This window comes from Lepeophtheirus salmonis, chromosome 1, assembly GCF_016086655.4.
Source record: "Lepeophtheirus salmonis chromosome 1, UVic_Lsal_1.4, whole genome shotgun sequence".
Taxonomy (NCBI): Eukaryota; Metazoa; Arthropoda; class Copepoda; order Siphonostomatoida; family Caligidae; genus Lepeophtheirus; species Lepeophtheirus salmonis.
In genome coordinates this window covers 17820913-17843805 of record NC_052131.2, presented here as the reverse complement: position 1 = coordinate 17843805, position 22893 = coordinate 17820913, and the positions used below count along the sequence as shown (strand labels likewise).

The following is a 22893-nucleotide window of genomic DNA, read 5'->3' as shown; positions in this document are numbered from 1 at the left end:
GAAAGCAACCGATAAATAATAGATTAATCGTACATAATAAAGATATATTATAACAACAAATATATTAATTAATGTGAGTGTATTCATGATCTTCTCAATTTAGAATAATAATTATGTTTCTTTTCTTTTTTAATAAGGGACTTGATTTGTTCATTTGTTCTGATCGACCATACATAAAAAGCGAAAATAAAACCCATCCCAGGACTTATTTTGTTTTCTTATTAGCATCATCATATGATGGAGGCTTCTCATCCTATTGAAACAAGAAATCAAACATATAAATGTACATAATATTTCTAATGGAATCTTACATAGTATGGAGGAGGAACATATGCAGATTGGGGATTCGATGGATCATAATAACCAGGCTGTGGTGGAGGAGCACTTGCTTCCGCTTCTTTAGATGATGGATATCCTCCCATAGCATATCCATTCATACCATTAATCCCTGGATAAGGTGGAGGAGCATCTGTCATATAAACAGTATTTGCTGGAGGCTGTTGAGGAAACACATTTGTGGGTGGAACCCATCCTTGATAACCTCTAGGATCTGCATGATACGCTGGTGGAGGAGCAGCGTACCAAGCACTACCTGGAGGAGTGTAAGGAGGTGGGACATTTTGAGCATAATTGCTAGATGCCATTTGAGCTACATGGAGCATGGCTTGTCCAAACTCAATAGCTCCACCAGACCTGAAATGAAGCTTGAAGCCTGCATCTCCATTAAAGTTACCATTCGGCTGAGCAATGACCTTTCCTTTGATATAATTTGCGCCGAAAATGGGTTGTTCCAATTCAATCTATAGGAGAGTATAGAGAGATCATAAATTAACGTCCCATTCTTGGATGATAATTGGAGGCATAAAGTAGATATTGAATTAATTTTTTTGTTAAATGTATGACTTAAAAAAAAGGGATTTGCAATGCAATACACTTATTGGATCTGATGGGATTATATATTATGGGAAAAAAAATGAAGCCCATTAGAAGTAGTTTTTACCTGGATTATTATTTTTTTAATTATTGGTTTCACAATAATGTAAATTGTGTTAGCCCCTAGCAAATGGATGCTTTCCATAAAAGGATGTGCATAAAGCATATTTAGCTTGTCAAGCATAGGTATTTGTAAAATTCAATGAATGCTTAAATGAAAATGTAAAGAGGGGAAATCTTTGAGGAGGATCTGAGTCATACAACTAGCAATGAATGATTATGATAATGATCATCAATAAATTAGCATTTCTCATTCTCAAAATAAATGCTCTACTTCAAGTCCAAGATGGGATTTCTCTTTTCCCCCTCTTTTCCCCCTCTTGTCTCTCATCTTAGGTGCCTTACATTTCGGAGCGTCACAAAGGGGAAACTAAAGGACAAAAGAGGATCCTTTGTATCCGAATTATTGAAGATCATTCGGTGCGTGGTCAAATACAGACGCCCCGTTTTCTTCTTTTTAAATGCAGGCCCATCCTGTCCCGAAAACTCCATGTGGACATTGTCACAAAAAAGGATGATTCTAGAATAACAAGAAATGTTTCTGACTTGTTAGTTAGTTGTTACATTGAGGACTAGATAGGGAGGAACTTACGTTTCTCCAAAGTGAAGAAGTACGCCATTGTTGGCGTGAGACGTATTCAGTGACATATTCAAAGCTAAGCAACCAATAAATAATTCAAGGAGAAGTGTCAATTCACAATTTCTAATCACTAGTCAATTTTTAGACTAGGCTTAGCTAGAAGACTCTGAATGTCCAATGAGTTTAAAACATATCTGGAATAGAACAGGGGTTAGTCACGCAACCTATTATAGGAGGTATCTACATTCTTTAGGCTTAAAAATCAAATGGCAAAATCCCCTTTGTATTATTTATTCTGAATTATTCAGCATCAGAGAATCTATGTGAAGTTACGTACTACAATTAATATCTCTTCCATACATCCACGAAGACAACATTTTTGAACTGAAATACAAAAGTTTTGAATGAACAAAACTTGCGTTATTGCATACAAATGACAGGAGTTGATTATTTTTTATAGGAGCAACTCCATTTTGCTTATGATTGTAAGAAATAAAATAGCTTTTTGGGTTATCTTTTATTCAAAAATATATATAATACATTTGACAATTTATATTAGTAAACATTGTAATGATGAATAACTAAAGCCCTTTTAATGCTATTATTATATTAAGTAAAATTCATTAATAATATTCAGTGAAGAAATAAAAATTGCACTCACACTATATTATAAATAATGTTAATTATGTTACTAAATTAACAATCATTCGATCCTCTAGCTCTATTTCTTCCATGTTAAAGATTTACGTTAATACATAATATTGTACAACCTTTTGCCAAAAAGGTGATTCCTAAACACTTCCCCCTACATGAAGTTGATTGAGTCAGCCTTGTTCCAGTCCACATATTAGGACACCTACGTCACATCAGTTACTTATTCACGAATAACAAGGGCCTCAATCTCTATAGGTGCGAGCATAACGGGTATCTGTCATTATGTTCCACTCATGATGTCACTCTCTTCCCCTTTTCATCTGCAATCCAATCGGCAATCCTCTTTCATGTACATATTATAACATTAATGCTATTATTAATATAAAAAATAAAATATTAAATAATCATCACTCCTTGCATCGCTATTCTATTCGGACCTAATCATAACTCTGCTTTAGAATTTGGAGAGAGAGGAAATCCTTGTGTGGTAGCGAAGTATGCTCTTTTTGGAGTCTACAGGAGTGGAGTTATTCCTCGTGTTGGGACTTTTGTTGGCTTGTCTGGTTGCTCTGTATCTGTACGCAGTCTACTCTGGATTATCTCACAGGATTGTCGTGGGTACAAAAGGTAATTTGTGTTGATGTGAGGCTGAGCAACTGACTCGCGCCGTTCTAAATCCAATCATTTCAGAGCCGGATGTCTTTGGAGAAAAGGGTCTCGTCGTGGCGTACAAAACGGGAAAGGGGCCCTTCAAGGAGTGTGGATCACTCTTCAGTGAGGTAGAGGCTAAAGTGAATGCCACTATGTACTCTATTCAATAATACTTTTTCATGCCCCTCTTAGGCGTATTCCCTCCTCCCTACCAACAACACCATTGGGCTCTACTACGATGATCCAGAGTCTGTACCATCCAATGAAACCCGCTATGCTGTGGGTTCTATTCTCAGTCAAAGTAGGGACGGAGGGATCAAAAATGATGAATTACAGACCATGATTCGAAACGGATATAAAATTGCTCATTTCCCTAAACCCACCTATGCTGTTATGACTACATTCCCCTTTAGGTAGCTCCAAACCCCCTTCTTTTTACAAACCTACATAACTTAATTCCATTATTTTTTCCTCCTTAGGACGACTCTCTCTATCTACTTGGCTGTATATCGAGTGTACCCCCTTCTGAAAAAATATATTACCTCGAAAGGACTTTGTGCCTATCCTGCAATAGAGATTTATTCTGATGAAATTAAGGTAGACTCTTTAAGGAATTCAACTCATTTTCCTCACTTATACATGAGTGTATTTTTCCTTCATAGTTTGTGATGCCCCTCTCACGTCAAGATGAATTTTTTGTGCCTGAATTTTCGGAAGAAGAATTATCTATTGCGACTAGTGAAGTAAGCTCTTTTGCTGACAGTTCAGCTCAGTACCAGAGGGATGCCGATACCAATAATGGTAAGGACATTTTTGAATGATTTGCCCCCACAAGTGTAACTCTTTCTTTTCTTACCAGATACTAAAGAAAGCGAATTCCGCAAACCCAAAGCTCCCAATCCAATTACAAGCGAAACCTTTGAGAAAATTAAAGAAAAAAATTATTGAAGACACTATTAATAGTCCTTCGGTGAATATTACTAGTGATTCCTTTGCTCAAACACTTGATAACGCTAAAACAATAGAAGACTGCCTTTCATCTACAAAGAACACTGATTCACTCTCGTAGACTTATATTAGTAGTATTTCTTTTTTTTTTTCTAATGAACACCCGTTCTTAGCATCATAGAGTATAAATATTAATTTCTATACGTTTTAAATTTGAATATTCATACATACATTTTTTTCTTCTGTTGAGATCATTGATACTTTCAGTAAGTTTTAGCTTTGAATTTAATAGCTAGCCCATAACATGTTACATACTTAGGAACATTGAATAAATTTTTTTTTATATTTTTTCATGTAAAAATTTTATAATAAAATATAATTGTGGTCACCATGACAACAGGTTCATAATAACATAAGAGATAGATTTATATAATATGTGTATACTTATAAAACGAATGAATGCCGAGGAAATATTTTATGCAGGTATTCTAGATCTTAAATAAGCCATAACAGACTGGGTTCCCTTGGCTAATAATTCAGCCCGAGGTACACGAAATGCATTTCCACTAAGCTGGAGATGAATTATTTGCTTCATATTTCCCAGCTGAGGTGGAACAGTTTTAATATCATTGTATGAGAGATCCAGTGTTGCAAGTCTCTTTATTTTGGTTAAACTATCAACATCAATCTCTGTGATTTTGTTTTCGCTAATAATCAATATCTCCAACTTAGGGCAACTATACATTGACTCTGGAATAGCAGTAAACCTATTCTGCGTCAAGTTGATTTCTCTCAAGAAATTTCCATAGTAATTAAATGTTGTTAAACGGTTGTTTGATAAATTGATAAATTCTAAATTGGGAGCCTGAGTTTGAAGAGATTCTGGAATAGATTCAAGTCTGTTTTGACTTAAATTCAACTCAGTAATTTTACTCAGAATAGGTTCCAGATTTGAAGGGAAAAGTGAGAAACTATTCTTACTCAAGTCAATTATCATTATTTCCTTTGCTTCAATACCGCTTAAAATGACTTCCTCCGGCAATTCTGAGAGATTTGCACCTGACATACATATGCCTCGAGACTTACGGATAGAATACTTATCCGGAATGATGGGTTGGACTTTATGTTCCTTTATTGGAGACTTTCCTCGAATTGAGTCAATTACAACTGTTTCCGGATCCATTCGAGAGCGCAAATATTTCATAAGACCATTAGCTCCTCTGTTAAGAATATCTCTTCTGATGGTTTTAATTGGATTTCCTTCAAAGACGATACTCATAACATTGGGAAGGAGTCCCAAAACTGAGGGGAGATCAACCAAACAATTATTAGCAAAATCCAATCTTTCCAATGACTGTAAACTAGCAATCTCTTCAGGAATAGCAGAAACTTTATTGAACTTCAAGTCTAAGAATACAAGGTGTTGCAATTTCTGTAGATGTTCTGGTGGAATTTCTTTGATTTTATTATAGCCAAGGTGAAGCTCCTTCAATTTTCCATTAAGTAAGGGGAAATCCTTAATTTCATTATTCTGGAGATATAACTGTTCAAGACAAGTAGATTCACTGAAAATATCTCCAACACTTTGAATTTGATTATGCGATAGTTCCACCATTGTTAGCCTTCTAAGAAATGATAGCTCTGAGGGCACTTCTCTAATCTGATTGTAAGATAAACTGAGTCGTGTAAGCTGAGATAGAAATCCAACATCCGATGTTAGATTTTGCAAATGATTATGAGACAAGTCAAGTTCATCCAGAGATTCCCAACGGGAAATGATGGAGGAAGACAAACATTTTAAAGAATTATGTGCAGCAGAAAATGTTTTTAATTTGATTAGATTTTGCATATCATCTGGGAGATCCTTGATTTTATTATGATTTACATTTAACTTGATCAAATTTTCAAGGGAGCCAATCTCTTTTGGAAGAGCTACAATCAGGTTGTCATGTAAATCAATAACTTGAAGACTCACCAAGGAACTAATGTTCTCGGATATTTGAGTCAGTTTATTTGACGCAAGGATGAGTTTTGTGATATCCACTTCGTCCCACCAATTAGACTCCGCCACTCGATCCATTGAAAGAGAAATACTTTTTGTCCGAGACTGATCGGGATCATTAATTTTCCATACAGTGTCGGGAACGCTGCTGAGGCTTTTATTTGATAAATTAAGGACACCTTTAGTTCGAGCTTGTTTGATAAGAGTAGAGGATTTCTCAGAGTCTTTGTTAATACCCTGGGATTCCGTTTTCATGCGATTGATTTGTTCACGACGGAATTTTTGAAATTGAGATGTGCCTAAGCATTAAATATTAATTATCAATATTATTATAACTTTTTGATAAAAGTCGATAGGACTGCTGGACTACCCACCTTTCAAAGAATTTGACTTAACATTAGTGGCATTGGTACTTGTCGTCGTGGACCGACCTCTTCCTCGACCAGTCATCTCTTTAATTAATATGTATGTATGTACCTTCCGCTCCACGGGGATTGTCAGAACAAATGAAAAAATATACGCTTCTAGCTAGATAATGAAGAAGGATAAAAATAATAATTGAAACATCGTGAAAACGCGCATGCTTTTTACCCCTTCTCTTACATCTCTCTAATATTTTGTTTTTATTTTATACTAACTACTGTAGACTATAAATTATAATATAATACATTAACATATCCATGAACACCCCAGAAGTACGCTACATGCATTTATGTGTATATTATTCAATTGACCCAAATCTGCGTTTTCGTGAAATGTTTACAAAAATAAAATAAGTAATAGTCACTATCATATTAGAACGAAGCTGCTTATTTTCTTCTAAAAATGCATGTTAATAACTAGTTAGCAATTGCATACTTTCAAATTAATGTTAAGGTATTTATTATTTGATACTTCCCTTTATTCTGTACATAATTAAATATTATATTATATGATAAATTGAGTGATTTCCACATTATACCTCAAATTTTCACCTATCGGATAATTAAGGACTTTTTAAGGGATTCAATTAGTTTATAACTGAGGTAACTTTACCTCACTAACTTTCATTCATTCATCATTATTCATCACACCCTCAGAATGGTATCTTTTTGGGCTCCTACCGATTATTATTTTAAGAAACACTGCTGTCCAGCCCAAGGTTACAGTAAAAACTACTGACAGGGTGATATTAATATCCTCTGTAGTTCTTATAAGAGGAAGGCAGTTTAAGAAAGATTTCACATTATAATATAATAATATAAAAGGAACTATGTACAATACATATATTATATACATTGAAATAAATAGGACGGAAATGAAAACAGGCTCATATATCAAGCATATAAAACAAGTTCTTTGTATTTCACGAAATTCTTTCAGATTTATTATTATAAACACATTAGTTACTTTATAATAAACTTATAAGCTAGGAAGTTGGATGAATAATTTCATCATAAGAATGTTCCTTCCGTCAAGGTTACTACATCTACAGAAACTAAACAATAAATTGAAAATCTGAGGGTCCCTTAGTTATTTTATTATAGTACTAGGAGCTATAAAGTGTTGAAACAAAGTATTAACTCATTCTGGCCTAAGATAATACTAATAAGATAGTCTTAGGCCAGAATGAGTCACATTTTAAATGCTACATACATACGGCAAAAAGTTAAGTCGTTGATATTATATAGGCTTACAACAAATCTCGTCCCGTATTATTACTTCTTAATTAATTAGTATGATGTCATTTGAGAGAGATAAATTAGTGCGAAATTCAAACGTAATATTGCACATATTACCGGTATCTTTAGTATTCTTACACCATGTAAATGAGTATTTGAGACATGCCGCTTATTATATGTAGGTATATATATAATTATGCATTATTAAGTAGGAGCCTGCAATTAAATACAGAATTATAAATAGGTATCTTTGATCCTTTAGTATGTTTTTTAGGAATCAGAGTGACATTTTGTAAATATTATGTAATTTTAATTAAATACATGACTAAAGGTCAAAAGGGCTTAAACTAATTTTAGGTACAACAAATGAACAAAAAAGAGAGCATTGGAGTAAAGGTATTCAAGAAATTGTGAGTTTAAATGGAGTTTTTAAAATATAGGACAATCAATTATTCACTCGAATTGATTTTGATAACTTATGATAATAATATATTATATAAATATATCAAACTAAACTACCTACAGAGTAATACAGAGCTACTCCATTCGATAAGTGACTACACTAAAAGTGTACACTTTTTTTTACCCTTTAATATTAACTATCTCTATTAAACTATTGTACTTAAATAGCCTAGGTACTAGTGTTGAGACTCGGTCCACCACCGAACTTTTTTTCGGTTCGGTCTTAAGTAATTTTTTCTAGACCTATTTTTCGGTCCAGACCGTGGACCGATTTTTGTCGGTTTCAATGTACAGACTGATTTTTTTTCGGTCTCTATTTATGTATTGATTTTTTTGGGTCTCATATATATTTATGGGAGATCAATTTTGTTTTCTAGATCTACCGTCAATCATTTTTTTTTAATCTCAAAAGTAAGTTCTAGAACAAATACTGTATACATATCTCTGTTTAAACTTGGTATAACGTCATTGTACTTGAAAAAACATATGTCATGTTATAAACAATTTATCTGTAAAATCGGTCTAGACCGATTTTTTTGGGACTGAATTTTTCCTTTGGACCGATCTAGACCGAATTTTTATGTGAGACCGGTCCAGACCGAGTTTTTCTAGTTCGGTCCAACAAGAAATATAAGGGTCTCAGACCGGTCTAGGATTTCCAGACCGAAACCCAACACTACTAGGTACCTAATTTTTAATGACCAACAAATAGTTAATAGATGTATACTACTAGTAACAGGTTATTCGAGCATGAAAAGAAACCTTATCTATATATGTCCCAAATTCCTCTTTTTTAAATAAAAACTGAGCTAGCCTCCCTAGTCCAACAAAAAATCCTGCGGACGCCCCTTAATAAATTTATAATTATGGAAGATAAAAAAGAAAGGATGGATCAATTTTAAATACATTATATAATTTTGAACGTAATACCTTAAGCTGATTGAAGAATAAATTATCTCTTGAAAATCAATCATAATTAATTAGAAAAACTAATTACAAGGATAAATCATTACCATTTTGTGTAAGTATTAATTAAGGTCCTATGATTAAATAATTATCATCTGCAGAAAATAATTTGAGATGTAGGAGTAAGAAGTTAAAATGGAGTAGAAAATAACATACGATTCTCAAAACTTCATAAGTTATTTATCATTAGCAGTCCTTTTCAAATCATTCATGACTTCAAGGAGTCAACTTTGAAAGAAATTTACTTTTAAAAGGAGAAATGAAATGCCGGGTGGAGGAGTGAATGCAACTTATACTATATATATTTGGAGCTCGTTAACTGAATTCCTATCTTGGAATAAACGTACTATTCTAAATCTTTTGCTTCTGTAATATGAGGTTTTATCAATAGGAATTAATTCGTCAGACTAGTTTGTTCAATAAATAAATATTGAACCAACTTTACTATGATCTAGTTAATTATCCTTGAATGACTATAAAATAACTGTTCTAGATGTAGTTTTATTATAATTTATCCTATTAATGTATAATAAGTACATTCAGCATGAAAGTTTTACAATTCTAAAATAATGCTGCTAGATACTGAGATCGAATATTTTATGATGTTGCGTCAAACATAAGAATGCTATCATAAAATAAGCCCTCATTTAAAAAAATTAGAAGTTTCATTAGTTGTGAAATATGTAATTATTATTCACTGAAAATGCAAAATAAAGATATATATGACATCTCAAAAAATAGGTATGTATTATATTATATATAACGAAGAAAATATTTTAGGATGCTGTGTCCATCGTATCTTGCCCTACAGAACTTTCCTCCTCATCTTCGTCGTCCTCCTGTCCTGGGGTGATTTCATTGTACATAAACTCATTCTGATACTCAGTTAAAAAGCGACAAGAGCGTGACTGATCGAAGAATAGAGAGTATACCCTCTTTATGTCATCCACTATGACCTCAGTTCCCTTTCTCTTGCAACAAACCAGACCAGCCACGGATATTAGTTGAATGGCATACCTAAATATTAAAATATATTATGTTCATAATGGAATGAATTGAAATAAGTATGCAATCTTACCTGAGACTAGCCTCTAGAGCAATACGAGTCAAAACCTTAATCGCATCCTCACTCATATCAATATCCTCTTCCTCACACCTAATTTTGAGGATTTGCATTAATTCTTTTTCATCATAGGGAGTGGTTGGAATAATGATCATTCTATCCAGCAAGTCAATGGGTATGCCGTGAGGGGATTGATAATTAGTACCCCTTATCCGTGCGATACCTCGATTCGTGGCCATTACAACAATGGGAGCCATATCATCCTCAAGGGCTCTGTTCAAAAAAGAAAAGGATTCCATGTCCAACATGTGAACCTCATCGATAAAGAGTACACCGGGAGCAATTTCCGCTTTTCCTTCCTCCCTCCATTCTGAGACTTTGGCATTGATCTGATCTCGAACCTCAGGCTTGATCTCTCCCGTATCCCCACTAAAAAGAGCAAGGAATCCCTGAGTACGAGAATTAATGACATCAATTTCATGCAGAGTAACGGTGTGAACGACTTCCTTCCGCTTCTGAAGTTCCCCTTCTGGACATTGTACAAAGCGCGTTTGAGCTCCCGTGGCATCATAGTCTCTAGCTCGTGTAAAAGAGCGACCCAACTTGGTAATTTTCCCCGTGGCTTTGTCGATGGTGATGACATCCCCCGTCTGCACCTTTTCCTTGATGACGCACTCAATCATTTTGCTTCCCAAGTCGTAGATGGTTTCCATTTCTGTTGTTTTCAGCGTGATCTTCCCCACCTTCGCCCCCGTTCCAGACGCGGGACGATCAATCAGTACCTCAACCACCTCCCCTTCAATTATCTCCGTCTCTTCCCGGATACGGACCCCGATGGACCGCCGGAACGCCTGCGTCAGGGCCTCAGTTTTACTCATTTCCAAGGAGTAGATCTCGGAGCCCGCCATTGAAGTGAAGGGCGTCTCGGGTCCAAGGGACTGGGATAAGCCCATGGCAATCGCTGTTTTACCCGTTCCAGGGATTCCGGCCAGGAGCACAGCTCGACCCGCAATCTTCCCTTCTTTCACCATTTCGGCAACCACACCTGCGGCACGACGGGCCTTCCTCTGACCCACCAGTCCTTGGCTCACTGCACGAGGATCCAAGGAATCGTCCAAACCAAGGCCACGGATGTGAGAATGGGCGCCAATACGCTCAATCCGTGTAATATCACGACTCTCTGTTATTTTACGAGTTCCCAACATGATCCGTCTCAAATTCACTCCAAATTCACTCTTAAACAAAAGCAAGGAATTGAATTCAGAATCAAACACACCGCTCAATATTTATGTAATATATATATGAATCCAAATTGAAATATTATTGATATAACTACTCCGAACCGAACTCAAGATCAATGTTCCCTTTCATACTTTGTTCTGTTCGAACTCTTTTTGTCAAAACAATTCCGGCTCCAGCTGATTAGCAAATCATGTATGTAATAAACAAAATATTAGGGAGGCGATCAAAAAAGATCTTGATTTCTTATCACAATATTATTGAATGCCTTTTCATAATTAATTTAATCATATTGAGCATAACTTATAGGTTTATGAATAGGTATACTTAAATATATATATTGTAAATAGGTACAACTATATTTCTATTTAGTATAACGGATAATTAATATAATAATGAGGACCATAGATAAATAAATATTTATTTCTCTATGAAGTAAACTTAGACATTATACATATCAGAAAAATGGAAATGATCATCCCGACAAGGTTTTGTTGGAGGCGGACTATGTGTACAATTTAATATCAAAGTAAATTTATATGAAAGGGGTTTCTAACGTAAATATTCAAAAAATGATTAAACTAATTATTCAAACTGATGAATTTGTTCTTCTAAAATAAAGTTCAGTTCGTATTTGTACAAGATCATTTTGTAGTAAGTTTCATTCAAATAATTAATGAAAAATACGAAAGATTTTTCATTAATTTATCCTTGGATACTAATGTGATTAATTCATAAAGTCGGTAAAGTCAAGTGTATTTGCACAATGAGTCAAATGTATTTGGAGACGCATAACTATAAATTGAGAATAATTGATTTGTAGATGTGTGTAGTTTTAATGAAATTGTGTATGTTGATTTATTATTTTAGGGACTTAGAATTTAAATTAATTTTCAAGAGTATGACTTTAATAGTTTCTTGAGGTTGGATTTGTAATATTTAGAGATCCTGGCTCTGAATCTGCAGCTATTTTAAAATTTGCGCCTTCAAATCATAGATAAATATACATATTCTCTGTGTTTCAAACCGACTCTTTGCGTAAATACATGTAACTGCCGACTCCCGGCTCACTATAAGCCTTTACTATTACTTCATGGGAATTACATTATTTTGAACCTTTTAAGCTCATGAATGGGGATATAGAAAATCAATACAGTCTCACTGATGTTTCCAATTTGTTCTTTTTCGGCATCAAATATTATAATCTTGTTCATTCCAATGAATTAATTATATTTTTGATACAAAATTAATGGGAAATATTTCCCATTATTTGAATAAAACTTATTCTAATTCCAAATTCATTCAACTCTGTACGTAAATACATGCAATTTTACTAACTCCCGGCTCATTTAAATATAATTACTTAAATTTAAATTATTTTGATCCTTCTAAACTCATGAATTGGGGATATGAGTGATCCATACAGTCTCCATAAAGTTTTATATCTCTTTCTTTTCGACAACTAACATAGAAATACATAATCATAGTTATGAATTAATTACATTATTATTCAAAATCAATGAAGGATATAATATTTCATATCATTTGAATGAAACTTACTACATAATCTTGTACAAACCCGATCTGAAGTTGACACTTTATTTTTGAAGGGCAAATTTATCAATTTAAATGATCAGTCGAATAATGTTTTTAAAGTTTACTTGAGAAAATGCTTTAAAATATATCTACTTTCATTTGGAGTTGTATACATTAAGTCAATCCTTCATTTTTTGCTCAAAAACAATGTCTAGGATTTCAAATATTATCCCAAAATGGAAGGGTTCTTTAAAATACTTGATGTTTATATAAAATTACAACTACTACAAATATTATAGCCATATAATCGTACAAAGTGGAAATGTGTTAACCAAGTGAAATTTATTATCCAAAATGATGCTTTCACCACAACTGGTTGCGTGATTGGAGATTGTGCTCTTCCAGATAGTATTTCAACTCATTGATTCCGGTTAAATGACTCTAGGGAAAGAGCGGTCTAGAAAAAAATCAATCTAAAACACAGGGAATTGAGTGTCCATTCTTTGCCTAGAGTCCTTTTGTTCCGGTCTACCATATGGTATTGATATTTGATATACAATATTTAATGCTTTTTTCTATAGCAACCATAGCAAAACACTGAAACCATAAGTTTATTAAAATATCTGGAATTGCACTTGTTCGACTACACAACCTCATGGGTTAATTAACATAATAATAAGAAAAATATAAAATATTTATAACTCACGTAGCATAATGTGCATCTCCACCAAATCCTCAAAATTTTAAAACTCAAAAAAAAAAAAAATCAATTAAAATAAATATTTAGTATATATTATGTATATTTAGTTGAAAAAATAAATGAATAGTAACATACAGTGAAGAAATAGAAATTACACACATACAATACTGTTTATTATAAATAATATCATTCGATCCTATAGCTATATTTCTTCCATATTAAAGATTTACGTTATATACATATATTGCAAATCCTTTGCTAAAAAGATAATTCTTAAAATTTAATGGATAAAATGTTTAGTCTAAGCTTCGTGCAAGATATATTAATTGTAGCACGTTTCTTTACATAGATTCTTTGATGTGTCACAGTATTATGCAAACTCAATTATGCTTTACCATTTGATTTTTAAAACTAAAAAAACAAACCCACTTCCCCTATATGAGGTTGAGTAACTTCACCAGAAAGATGACTCCTAACTTCAACGGATAAAATGTTTAACTTTACTTTTGGTATTTTTTTGTAATTGACTTGTAGAAATATGCTAAAGGTAATATCTGTATCACTGATAATCACTCCCAGATTGAAACACTTACTCTAAGTAAGTTTTTGTAATCAAAAACATTTTTATTTTAGTTCAAAAATGTTGTCTTGGTGGAAGACATATTATTTGTAGCACGTGACTTGACATAGATTTTCTGATGCTGTCGAAATAAAAATGGAGTAATAGTGTACAAAGTCAATTAGATTTTGCCATTTTATTTTAATCATAAAAAATACACTACATGAGGTTAAGTGATTGACCCTTGTTTCAGTCCATATATTAGTATAACTCATTGATTGATTATTACTTTTTTTTAGCGGTGTTTTATAAAGATCGTCAAGACTTTTTCTCTCCCGTACGTATGACATATTACGATATTAATTAATAATATGGATGCTAAAATACTAATATATCCTATGAATATGATTCTTATTTTAGGGGAGTGTGTGATCGTCGATTATGATTTATGCCTTGTTGGTTGAGGGTAGGATTTCTCTTGGGCAAGTTAGATGCAGGTCGATGGTGGGGAGATGATGGGTGAATGACGTCACATGCCTTGTTTTTTCTAATTCTAATTCTTAATAATTGGAGGCCGGTCTCCTAGATGAGTGAGTTGAATCGTGATGCTGGAGTATGAAAACCAATTACTGTTGGACTTGTTGCATGATGATGCACTCCTTGTCCTTGCCAAGGGCCTTGGCTTAGAAAGAATATTTTTGAATGTGCTCCGTAGTTACGGGGAAGGGAATGAGGGACAACACTCCGGGAATCTCGTCCTTGTTTTAGGAACAAGGGATGAGGAAGAGGACTACTTCATTCAAAATGCGGTAATTCCACGTTGGGCATATCCAGCTTCCTATTTTGGATATTAGTTAATTCTAATGATTTATTGATGAACTTAGGGCAACATCTCCATTCGAAAAGTCACGTCTGAGATCTCAATAAATGAAAGGTCATCCATGTACAAAACAGGAGGGATTTACTTCATGTCCACCCGAATACTCACAGTGGATCTCTTAAAAGATCGACTCCCTGCTTCTCTCATCACAGGACTTCTGGTGTATCGTGCTCACCACACTGCAGACTCCTGTCAAGAAACCTTTGTTCTTCGTCTATATCGACAAAAAAATAAAACTGGATTCATTAAAGCATTCTCAGATGCTCCCAGTTATTTTAAATCCGGTGCCTTTCGTAAAACAGAGCGCATTATGAGGAACTTATTTGTCAGGAATCTTATTTTGTGCCCGCGCTTCCAGATTGATGTATGTAGTACTCTTGAGAAAAATCCTCCTGAGGTCATTGAGCTTCATTTACATATGACAACAGAAATGTTGACTCTACAAACTGCTATACTTGATCTCATGGACTTTACTCTTAAAGAAATCAAAAGAATCAATCCACAATTATACTCTGAGGATGATGAAGTAACTCTCAAAGTGGAGAATGCCATCTCTAAATCATTTATTAAAAATCTCCAAAGAGAATTAGATCCCATTTGGCATAGACTCAGCTGGAAAACGAAGCAACTCATACAGGATATGAAAACACTGAGAACACTTCTACTCTTTCTCACTCAGTATGATGCTGTTACATTTCATGGCTTAGTTTCAGCTCTCAGAACAACGGAAAATGCTATGAAAACTGGGGGTTGGATGTTACTAGACTCTGCTGAAACTTTATTTTTGACTGCAGAGACACGTTTAACTGGAAGTAAAATGGATTCTACTCCTAAAAAACCCAAATTGCAAAATTTTTACATTGAAGAAAATCCAAAATGGCTTGCCTTATCTGACATCCTTCGTGAAATCAAGGAAAATATATCTCCAGACTCTTTTCCTACTGAAAAAATATTAATTTTAACATCAGACTCAAGAACGGCTCGGCAACTTGAGGAGTATTTATCAACTGGAGCTCAGAAGTTACTTCGAAAATTGTTTAACAAATCTGTTGCTCTGACAGATAAATTTGGAAGACTTGATAATGGAGAAGGTGAGGTATTTCAGGAAGATAGGCCTCGAAAGAATAAGGGCGGAGTTGGAAAAAAGTCCAGCAAAAGTAATATTACTCTAACGGAGACGAAGGATAAAGATCTAAATTTTGTCGAATCCCCTCTCATTGTAGTTCAGTCCTTTCAAGTTGACCCTTTTGAAAGATTTAAAGTCTTAAATGAGATAAAACCCCGTTATGTGATCATGTACGACGTAGATCTGACTACCGTTAGACAACTTGAAGTGTATCAAGCAAATGAAGGGCCTAATTTTAAAATTCGTGTTTATTTTATGTTTTATGGAAAGTCTGTTGAAGAACAAGCATTTTTGACTACTATTCGGTCTGAAAAAGAGGCTTTTGAGCATCTTATTAAGGAAAAAGAAACTATGGTTATTCCGGAAGATAGGGAAGGTCGTTCAGAGGTTACATTAAACTCGGATTTGCTTAGAGGGTCGGAGAAGGCGAGTGATACAATCGTTGCTCAAAAGCAGGATGCTTCCTCTAATACTCGGCAAGGAGGTATTACTCTAAAATCGGAATCTGCAAAAATAATTGTAGATATGAGGGAATTTCGATGTGAATTACCATCTCTCATTCATAAAAGAGGTATTGATATTGAACCAATCACTCTGGAAGTGGGTGACTACATCCTCACTCCCGAAATATGTGTCGAACGAAAAAGTATTAGCGATTTAATTGGATCTCTTAATTGTGGACGGTTATATACTCAAGCTACGTCCATGACTCGGTTCTATACAAAGCCGATGCTTCTCATAGAATTTGATAAAAATAAGCCGTTTGCCCTCCAAGGTCGATATTACATGTCAAAAGACATTGCCTCGAGTGATGTTGTGATGCGTCTTCAACTACTGACATTACATTTTCCAAGGCTTGTTCTTCTTTGGTCTCCTAGTCCTCATGCTACGGCCGAGATTTTTGAAGAACTTAAAAAAGGTCGTGATGAGCCTGATTCAAGTAGAGCCTCATCCATTTCTATCGATATTGCGGACGAATTCCAATCTGAAAAGTATAATCCTGCCATCTTTGACTTCGTTTCAAAGCTACCTGGTGTTACAACACGAAACGTGTACTCTATTTTAAATTCTGTTAGCAATCTTGGAGACCTTTTTGATCTTACAGAAGAAGGTATTTCTGAGCTTTTGGAAAGTAAAATCCATGGGAAATTATTATATGAAGCACTCCACTGTAAAATGGAAGCTGCAGAGCCTATCGAAACTAAGAAATCAAATCCAAGTTCCTCAAGATTTAAACATAAAATCAAAAGAAAATAATTAAATATATTTTATGTACCAATATATAATCTCCCTTAAAAATTATTTATTTATTACCCTTATATTTTCAGATGAATGAAGATACGATCGATTTGACTGTTTTAAAGAATGAAAATGGCAAAAATGTTAAACAAGTGATATGCGAAAATTGCTCCTCAAAGATTATTGCTCCAAATGTTGGAACATACGAGGAAATAGATTTTGAACTTCATCCATTAAGATTGAAGAAGAATTCTTCACCCTCTGATGTTGAGAAGGAGAAAATTAAACAATATTATAGAGTAGAAGACATGTTTGATTTTGATAATGTCGGTTTTTCACATACTGTTGATGATACAAAATTTTTAGCGTGTGCTGATTGCGAAATGGGGCCAATTGGTTGGCATTCTTTGAGTACCAAAAAAAGTTATGTTGCTCTTAAAAGGATTAAACATGTTTTATAATTAATTACATATGTTATCACTTATTTAGAGAGAGATATATTTTTTTTTTTGAGAACCGGGATAACTTATGTATCAATAAAGAAATTCTATTTCTGAAATCTCATGCCAATTATTAATTCAGCTATCATCATAAAATGCTTATACTATAAACATTTTCGTAATGACCTTCTTAAAAAAAAGTTATATCTTAAATATGAACTCATTTAAAGAGTCGAGTAAACAATGTATTTTACCAAACTTGTCCGTCCAGCTCATTCTTATGATTAATTTTCCCTTTAGGCGTGACGGATGAAGGCAAATCTTAAAAAATTATTTTTTACTGGTTCTGTTGGACACAAAACGGGTTCGTAGTATTGAATTGATTTACTATTTTCATTGATCTTAATTTAGCTTCATAGCCACTATCAAGTTAAATTTAAGAAATGATACTTTTTTCATTTGAATTCGGTAATTCACCTATGAAAAATCCCCTGATTAGGTCGAACCGTATATCAAGAATGTTAAGTAGAATATACTATAGGTTAAAAAACTGATGTATTTACTTGAGTTTATCTGGGATTCGAGGAAGAATGGAATGATCCTGAATGTCGTTTTACAACAAATCCCAATACCAAACTGAAAAATGTGCCAACTATTGTTATATGCAATACTGCTATTATGTTATGTCATCCTTATGATCTCTCTGACTTTGAAGTTATGGTGAAAGTCGTTCAGGGTCAAATAGCATAAACAAAATACAGTGTCCATTCTGTCACACATATATGACCCCAAAAAGTTATGGACTGATGATCGAATACAATAAATAAACTTTGCTACATGATTTGTTATAATAATATAAAAATTCTTTATTTAATCACAGAAGTTATTAATGTTCCTTGATTACTTTGTCGAGATGTTCCTTAACAAATGGCCAAATTTTTTTAGATTCTGTTCCTTTAAAGTCAGTACAAACACCTTTGGAGCGGTAAAAATCAAGAACTGGACGGGTAGAATCAGAGAAAATTTCCAATCTTCTACGAACAGATTCAGGCTTATCGTCTTCACGTTGCATTAAGTCCTCTCCAGTTTCATCATCTTTTCCTGGAACCTTGGGAGGGTTGAACAGAGTGTTGTAAATACGTCCCGAACCAGGGTGAACCCAACGATCTTTCACACGATCAATGATGGTTTCAAATGGAACATCTAAATTGATTACAACATCGACAGGGGTGCGTTCATGGAGTATTTCCGCTTGAAATCGAGTCCTAGGGAAACCATCGAGTAACCAGGGTGTACTTTCTTTTTTTTTTAGCTCTGAAGTAACAAGATCAACCATGAGATCATCAGGAACCAATTCCCCTTTATCTACGAATTGTTGTGCCTTCTTACCCAAAGGGGTTTTTTCCTACAATTAAGTTAGAATTAATTATTAATTGCTTAAACCTATTGTTATGTACATTTTCCAACTTTGAGGTGCATTCGAAGCAAGTCCCCCCGAGGACACATGAGCAAGAGCAAAGTCCCGAACAATCCAATTGGAAATGGTACCCTTGCCAGATCCTGGTGCTCCTACAATGAGTGCTTTTAGATGCTTGAATGAACTTTGCGAGGAAAAGGACTGGAAAGAGGCATCCAGAAATCTACGACTTAAATGGAAAAGAGAAGGAGCCCTCATGATGGAACTAAAGTGGAATGTTGTCTTAAGAGAGAAAATGGAGGTGATAAAAACGAGATGAGTAAGAGTAATGTTGGAACTGCAAAGCACTTTTGCAAAGAGAAGAAATAGTATTCGGTGGGTAAAGTATTCAGTATACTCTATGTATAGTCACAGAGATAAGCAACACAAGGCTTTATTTCATTTCACTACGCTCCTCTTTTATGAATTATATATGTTAAAGGCAGAAAAGCAGGAAGGTGAAACCTAAGCTCGTATGTAAGCAACATAACAGCATCTACAACTTGGATCCATTGCATTACTATAAATATATGTTATAATTGTCCATTACTGGGCGATCATTTGTTAAATGATAATATTAGTAGTCATGAATTCTGTTTTTGATGAATGATGAGAAATGATAGTTGATAAGTATTGCAGGATTTAGACAATGAATCAAGGACGGGACGTAATAGAGTAGCCGGTAGTAGCTAGAAGTAGGGGATGCGGGATGGAATGAGTAGTGTTGACTGCTGTCTAGTGTCAACTATTGTTTAATAGAGATAACTGACTAGACTAGAACGTATACTATAAATGCATACAGTTTTGAGCTTAAATCGTAAGAATAATAACTACTAAGTAATATAATACTATTATATTGTAATGGGTGGTAAGTTGCATTTTATCTGAGTCTCGCTTGAGTTCTCAATCTCTTATGAATTATGATTTATGGCAGCTTTCCTTCTTTTTGAAGAGCGACTAGTGAGTGGGAAGTGGTGAGTGGTGAGTGCTAGTCTGCTAGCTGTGTTCCCACTTCCCTTCCTACTTCTTCTTACAAGTTACACTTCGCATTCAACTCAAGTGAAGTGAATACAAAATGTAGAGTAGTAAGTAGTCTCTAGAATAGAAAGTGAGTGAGTGAGTGGAGAGTGAAGGAATCCTCTTTGTTAGATGCTTTGTGAGTTGGGAGTGACACCCGGTGCAACTAAGTGAATTGCCATTGGACTGTACTGGACGTGACTGGAGTGGCGTGGGGAGTGAAGGGAAATTAAAGTGAAACTCTGTGGAACTCTCCCTCCTTGCCTCTTCTCATCTTCTCATGCAGGAGCATCACTCATTATTAGTCATTAGCCATTATATTGTGTCTCTTTTGAACCACTTGTTCTCCTCCCTTGATTTGGAATCATGATCCAGGATTAGTTATTTGTAGGACATGGCTTTACTTCAAGAAGGCTTCGTGGGCGTGCACATTGGAGCTGGACAACACTCCGTGGCTCGGACACAAGTTTACTTGGATATTTGTGCTAAGGCTTGTCGTGTTGGAGTGGAAATCCTCCGTAAAGGCGGGTCTGCTTTGGAGGCGGCCTGTGCTGCGACCACAGTGCTGGAAGACGCTCAAGAAACGAATGCGGGTCTAGGCTCGAATCTGACAGAATCAGGATCTGTTGAGATGGATGCGGGTGTGATGGAAGGGGAATCCTGTCTCTTTGGTGCTGTAGGGGCTATTCCAGGCGTTAAAAACCCTATTCTTGTTGCCAAATTGCTGGTACAAGAGCAAAGAGATGGACTTTTGCCTCTAGGAAGGGTGCCTCCAAGTTTTCTTGTGGGTGAAGGAGCTCGTGATTGGGCCGTTAAAAAAGGTATTCCTTCTGTTCTACAAGAAACCCTCATTTCGGAAAAAGCCCTCCAGTTATACAAGTACTATAAAACAAAATTAGACCAATTTAGACTCTCTGTCAAAAGGAAATCCTCAGCGAATTGTCTTCCTAACAAAAAAGCATAAGCTAGATGACCAAGTGGGAGATACAGTGGGTGTAGTTGTATTGGATAACACTGGGCAAGTGGCATCCACGGTCAGCTCTGGAGGAATTGCTCTCAAACAACCGGGACGTGTTGGACAAGCATCATGCTATGGATGTGGGTGTTGGGCTCAGGGTTTATTAGGCTCATCAGGAAAAGTATCTGTTGCTATAAGTACAACTGGCTGTGGAGAACATTTAGTTCGAACATTTCTTGCACGAGAGTGCGCTCATGCTTTAGGAGAAGAAGCCACTGCAGTAACAGCCTTAACAAAAGCCATGACTGAAAAATTCCGAGACTCTCCATTCCTCAAGTGTGTGAGAGAGAAATTAGGAGGAGCCATTTGTATGCGTTTCGATGCAAAAACTGGCTTAGGTGATTTTCTTTGGACGCACACAACTGCAAGTATGGGGATTGCATATCAGAAAACGTCTGATGATGTAGCCACAACTCGGATGTCCCGACTCCCCTCTTCCAATGGGGGTGTGAGCCATCCAAACGGTACTACCATTTTCGTGGAGGGAACCCCTTTCTCCCTGCCTTCGAGAACGGAGTCTCACTCCTGAAACGATGGATGATAATAAGTCTGAATCTAATTTGTAACGTTGTCAGTGCCAAAAATACAATATTCTCCACTCATTGTAAATAATACTTATATATACAAGTATCTTTAACGTTTACGTTTTACAGGATAGCATTTTGCCTCATTATATAATTAATATATATTTTTATGTTCTTTATTTTTCTTTAGTTTAATTTTTTCACTCAGATTCAGAGTTTGCTTTCATGACTTAAATAGTTTTCCAATGAAATTTCAGTGATTTATTTGTCAGTTTTTTAGCAACAAAAAACATCTCCATTCCATTTTCAAATGTTATTTATACAGCAATTTTTTTATAAGAAAAAAAAATTGTTTTTCTTTCTCTTTTAAGACACATTTTTTCCCCTCATTTCCTTGCCTCAAATGCTCGAATCCGTGATGGGATTCAAAAATTGACATGTATCTATTTATATGCATTTGAAGGTTATTTATTAAAGTATACATAACATGTGTATATATATTTTTTTCATTTTTATTTTGTCATCAGGATATAATAATTAGTAATACCTTTCCTCATCAAGTTGACTTTTAAGACTTGTATTTTCTAATTTTGTAAACTCACGTGAATAACTTTTCAATTTCAGAAGAAGAAAAAAAATAAAAAATAGTAGAAAATAGTTTAACTCTAGTTTTTAGAGCTCATGATTTATTTGTAAATTGAAATACAAAGTTATTTATAATATACAATCACTCCTTATTTACTAACTATGTTTTACCTACAAGTATATACACAGGGTATAACAACGAAATAGGGCGCTTCAGACTTCTGGATTATCCCCGGCATATATGACAAAATTGCGCAGTATTATTTTTTGTGGAAAAATATACTCATAAATGCTTCACGTAGTAGTCAAAATACGATCATGGAGTCAACTGAAGCCAAACTTTATATAGTATAATATGTCATCGGGAGTCAACAACAGAAGATTTCAAGCCTATTACATTTTCAGAGGTAGAACACTGTTGTAATGATTTTGGTGAACAAAAATCTGGATATTATCAATGCTCATGTCTCAAGGAGGACTTAGACTCTGCCCCCTACCACATCTCCAAAACCACTTAAGATTGATCCGAAGAGCAATACTACGTGTGAGTGTCCAAGGTTGTTTGGCCTCTTAGCTCCCCCTACCTGAATCCAA

At 34.8% G+C, this 22893-nt stretch overlaps 7 protein-coding genes across 7 annotated transcripts; 3 read left to right on the top strand and 4 right to left on the bottom strand.

Moving 5' to 3' along the window:
- Positions 1–30: 30 nt before the first annotated feature.
- Positions 31–1747, bottom strand: Wbp2 (WW domain binding protein 2). The gene is made up of 4 exons (XM_040714190.2): positions 1586–1747; positions 1339–1513; positions 312–800; positions 31–253 (listed from the first exon to the last, which is right to left on the bottom strand). The coding sequence occupies exons 1-4, from the start codon at positions 1639–1641 to the stop codon at positions 206–208; spliced, it is 768 nt and encodes a 255-aa protein (XP_040570124.1). The 5' UTR covers positions 1642–1747; the 3' UTR covers positions 31–205.
- A 703-nt stretch (positions 1748–2450) lies between these two features.
- LOC121119492 (testis-expressed protein 264) lies at positions 2451–4187 on the top strand. Its single transcript, XM_040714167.2, is given in 8 exon segments — positions 2451–2576; positions 2686–2854; positions 2918–3006; positions 3071–3291; positions 3358–3475; positions 3541–3679; positions 3738–3814; positions 3816–4187. Coding segments are annotated over 7 exon segments (906 nt in total). The 5' UTR covers positions 2451–2576; positions 2686–2724; the 3' UTR covers positions 3948–4187.
- On the bottom strand, positions 4094–6982 carry f-cup (leucine rich repeat containing flyers-cup). The gene is made up of 3 exons (XM_040714157.2): positions 6864–6982; positions 6203–6356; positions 4094–6127 (listed from the first exon to the last, which is right to left on the bottom strand). The coding sequence occupies exons 1-3, from the start codon at positions 6876–6878 to the stop codon at positions 4302–4304; spliced, it is 1995 nt and encodes a 664-aa protein (XP_040570091.2). The 5' UTR covers positions 6879–6982; the 3' UTR covers positions 4094–4301.
- A 2603-nt stretch (positions 6983–9585) lies between these two features.
- rept (RuvB-like helicase 2 rept) lies at positions 9586–11366 on the bottom strand. Its single transcript, XM_040714145.2, has 2 exons — positions 9996–11366; positions 9586–9934 (listed from the first exon to the last, which is right to left on the bottom strand). Exons 1-2 carry the CDS (start codon positions 11183–11185, stop codon positions 9694–9696), a joined length of 1431 nt encoding a protein of 476 aa, XP_040570079.1. The 5' UTR covers positions 11186–11366; the 3' UTR covers positions 9586–9693.
- A 2899-nt stretch (positions 11367–14265) lies between these two features.
- mei-9 (DNA repair endonuclease XPF mei-9) lies at positions 14266–17349 on the top strand. Its single transcript, XM_040714113.2, has 3 exons — positions 14266–14351; positions 14435–14823; positions 14899–17349. Exons 2-3 carry the CDS (start codon positions 14620–14622, stop codon positions 17275–17277), a joined length of 2583 nt encoding a protein of 860 aa, XP_040570047.1. The 5' UTR covers positions 14266–14351; positions 14435–14619; the 3' UTR covers positions 17278–17349.
- Positions 17350–18540: 1191 nt separating this feature from the next.
- Positions 18541–19884, bottom strand: Ak3 (Adenylate kinase 3). Its single transcript, XM_040714122.2, is given in 3 exon segments — positions 18541–19104; positions 19167–19193; positions 19195–19884. Coding segments are annotated over 3 exon segments (726 nt in total). The 5' UTR covers positions 19375–19884; the 3' UTR covers positions 18541–18585.
- Positions 19885–20475: 591 nt separating this feature from the next.
- Positions 20476–22436, top strand: LOC121119466 (threonine aspartase 1). The gene is made up of 2 exons (XM_071888668.1): positions 20476–21088; positions 21138–22436. The coding sequence occupies exons 1-2, from the start codon at positions 20567–20569 to the stop codon at positions 21717–21719; spliced, it is 1104 nt and encodes a 367-aa protein (XP_071744769.1). The 5' UTR covers positions 20476–20566; the 3' UTR covers positions 21720–22436.
- Positions 22437–22893: the final 457 nt, after the last annotated feature.

Bases quoted from the DNA above. Each gene is read 5' to 3' on its own strand.
- f-cup (XM_040714157.2), bottom strand. The intron at 6,128-6,202 runs GTGGGTAGTCCA...TTTAATGCTTAG, and splicing joins TAAGTCAAATTCTTTGAAAG to GCACATCTCAATTTCAAAAA.
- mei-9 (XM_040714113.2), top strand. From the start codon at position 14,620: ATGCTGGAGTATGAAAACCAATTACTGTTGGACTTGTTGCATGATGAT. The intron at 14,824-14,898 runs GTAATTCCACGT...TGATGAACTTAG, and splicing joins ACTACTTCATTCAAAATGCG to GGCAACATCTCCATTCGAAA.
- Wbp2 (XM_040714190.2), bottom strand. From the start codon at position 1,641: ATGTCACTGAATACGTCTCACGCCAACAATGGCGTACTTCTTCACTTT. The intron at 1,514-1,585 runs GTAAGTTCCTCC...TTGTTATTCTAG, and splicing joins CTTCTTCACTTTGGAGAAAC to AATCATCCTTTTTTGTGACA. The intron at 254-311 runs GTAAGATTCCAT...TTGTTTCAATAG, and splicing joins ATGTTCCTCCTCCATACTAT to GATGAGAAGCCTCCATCATA.
- rept (XM_040714145.2), bottom strand. From the start codon at position 11,185: ATGTTGGGAACTCGTAAAATAACAGAGAGTCGTGATATTACACGGATT. The intron at 9,935-9,995 runs GTAAGATTGCAT...TTTAATATTTAG, and splicing joins GCTCTAGAGGCTAGTCTCAG to GTATGCCATTCAACTAATAT.
- LOC121119466 (XM_071888668.1), top strand. From the start codon at position 20,567: ATGGCTTTACTTCAAGAAGGCTTCGTGGGCGTGCACATTGGAGCTGGA. The intron at 21,089-21,137 runs GTCAAAAGGAAA...AAAAAGCATAAG, and splicing joins TAGACCAATTTAGACTCTCT to CTAGATGACCAAGTGGGAGA.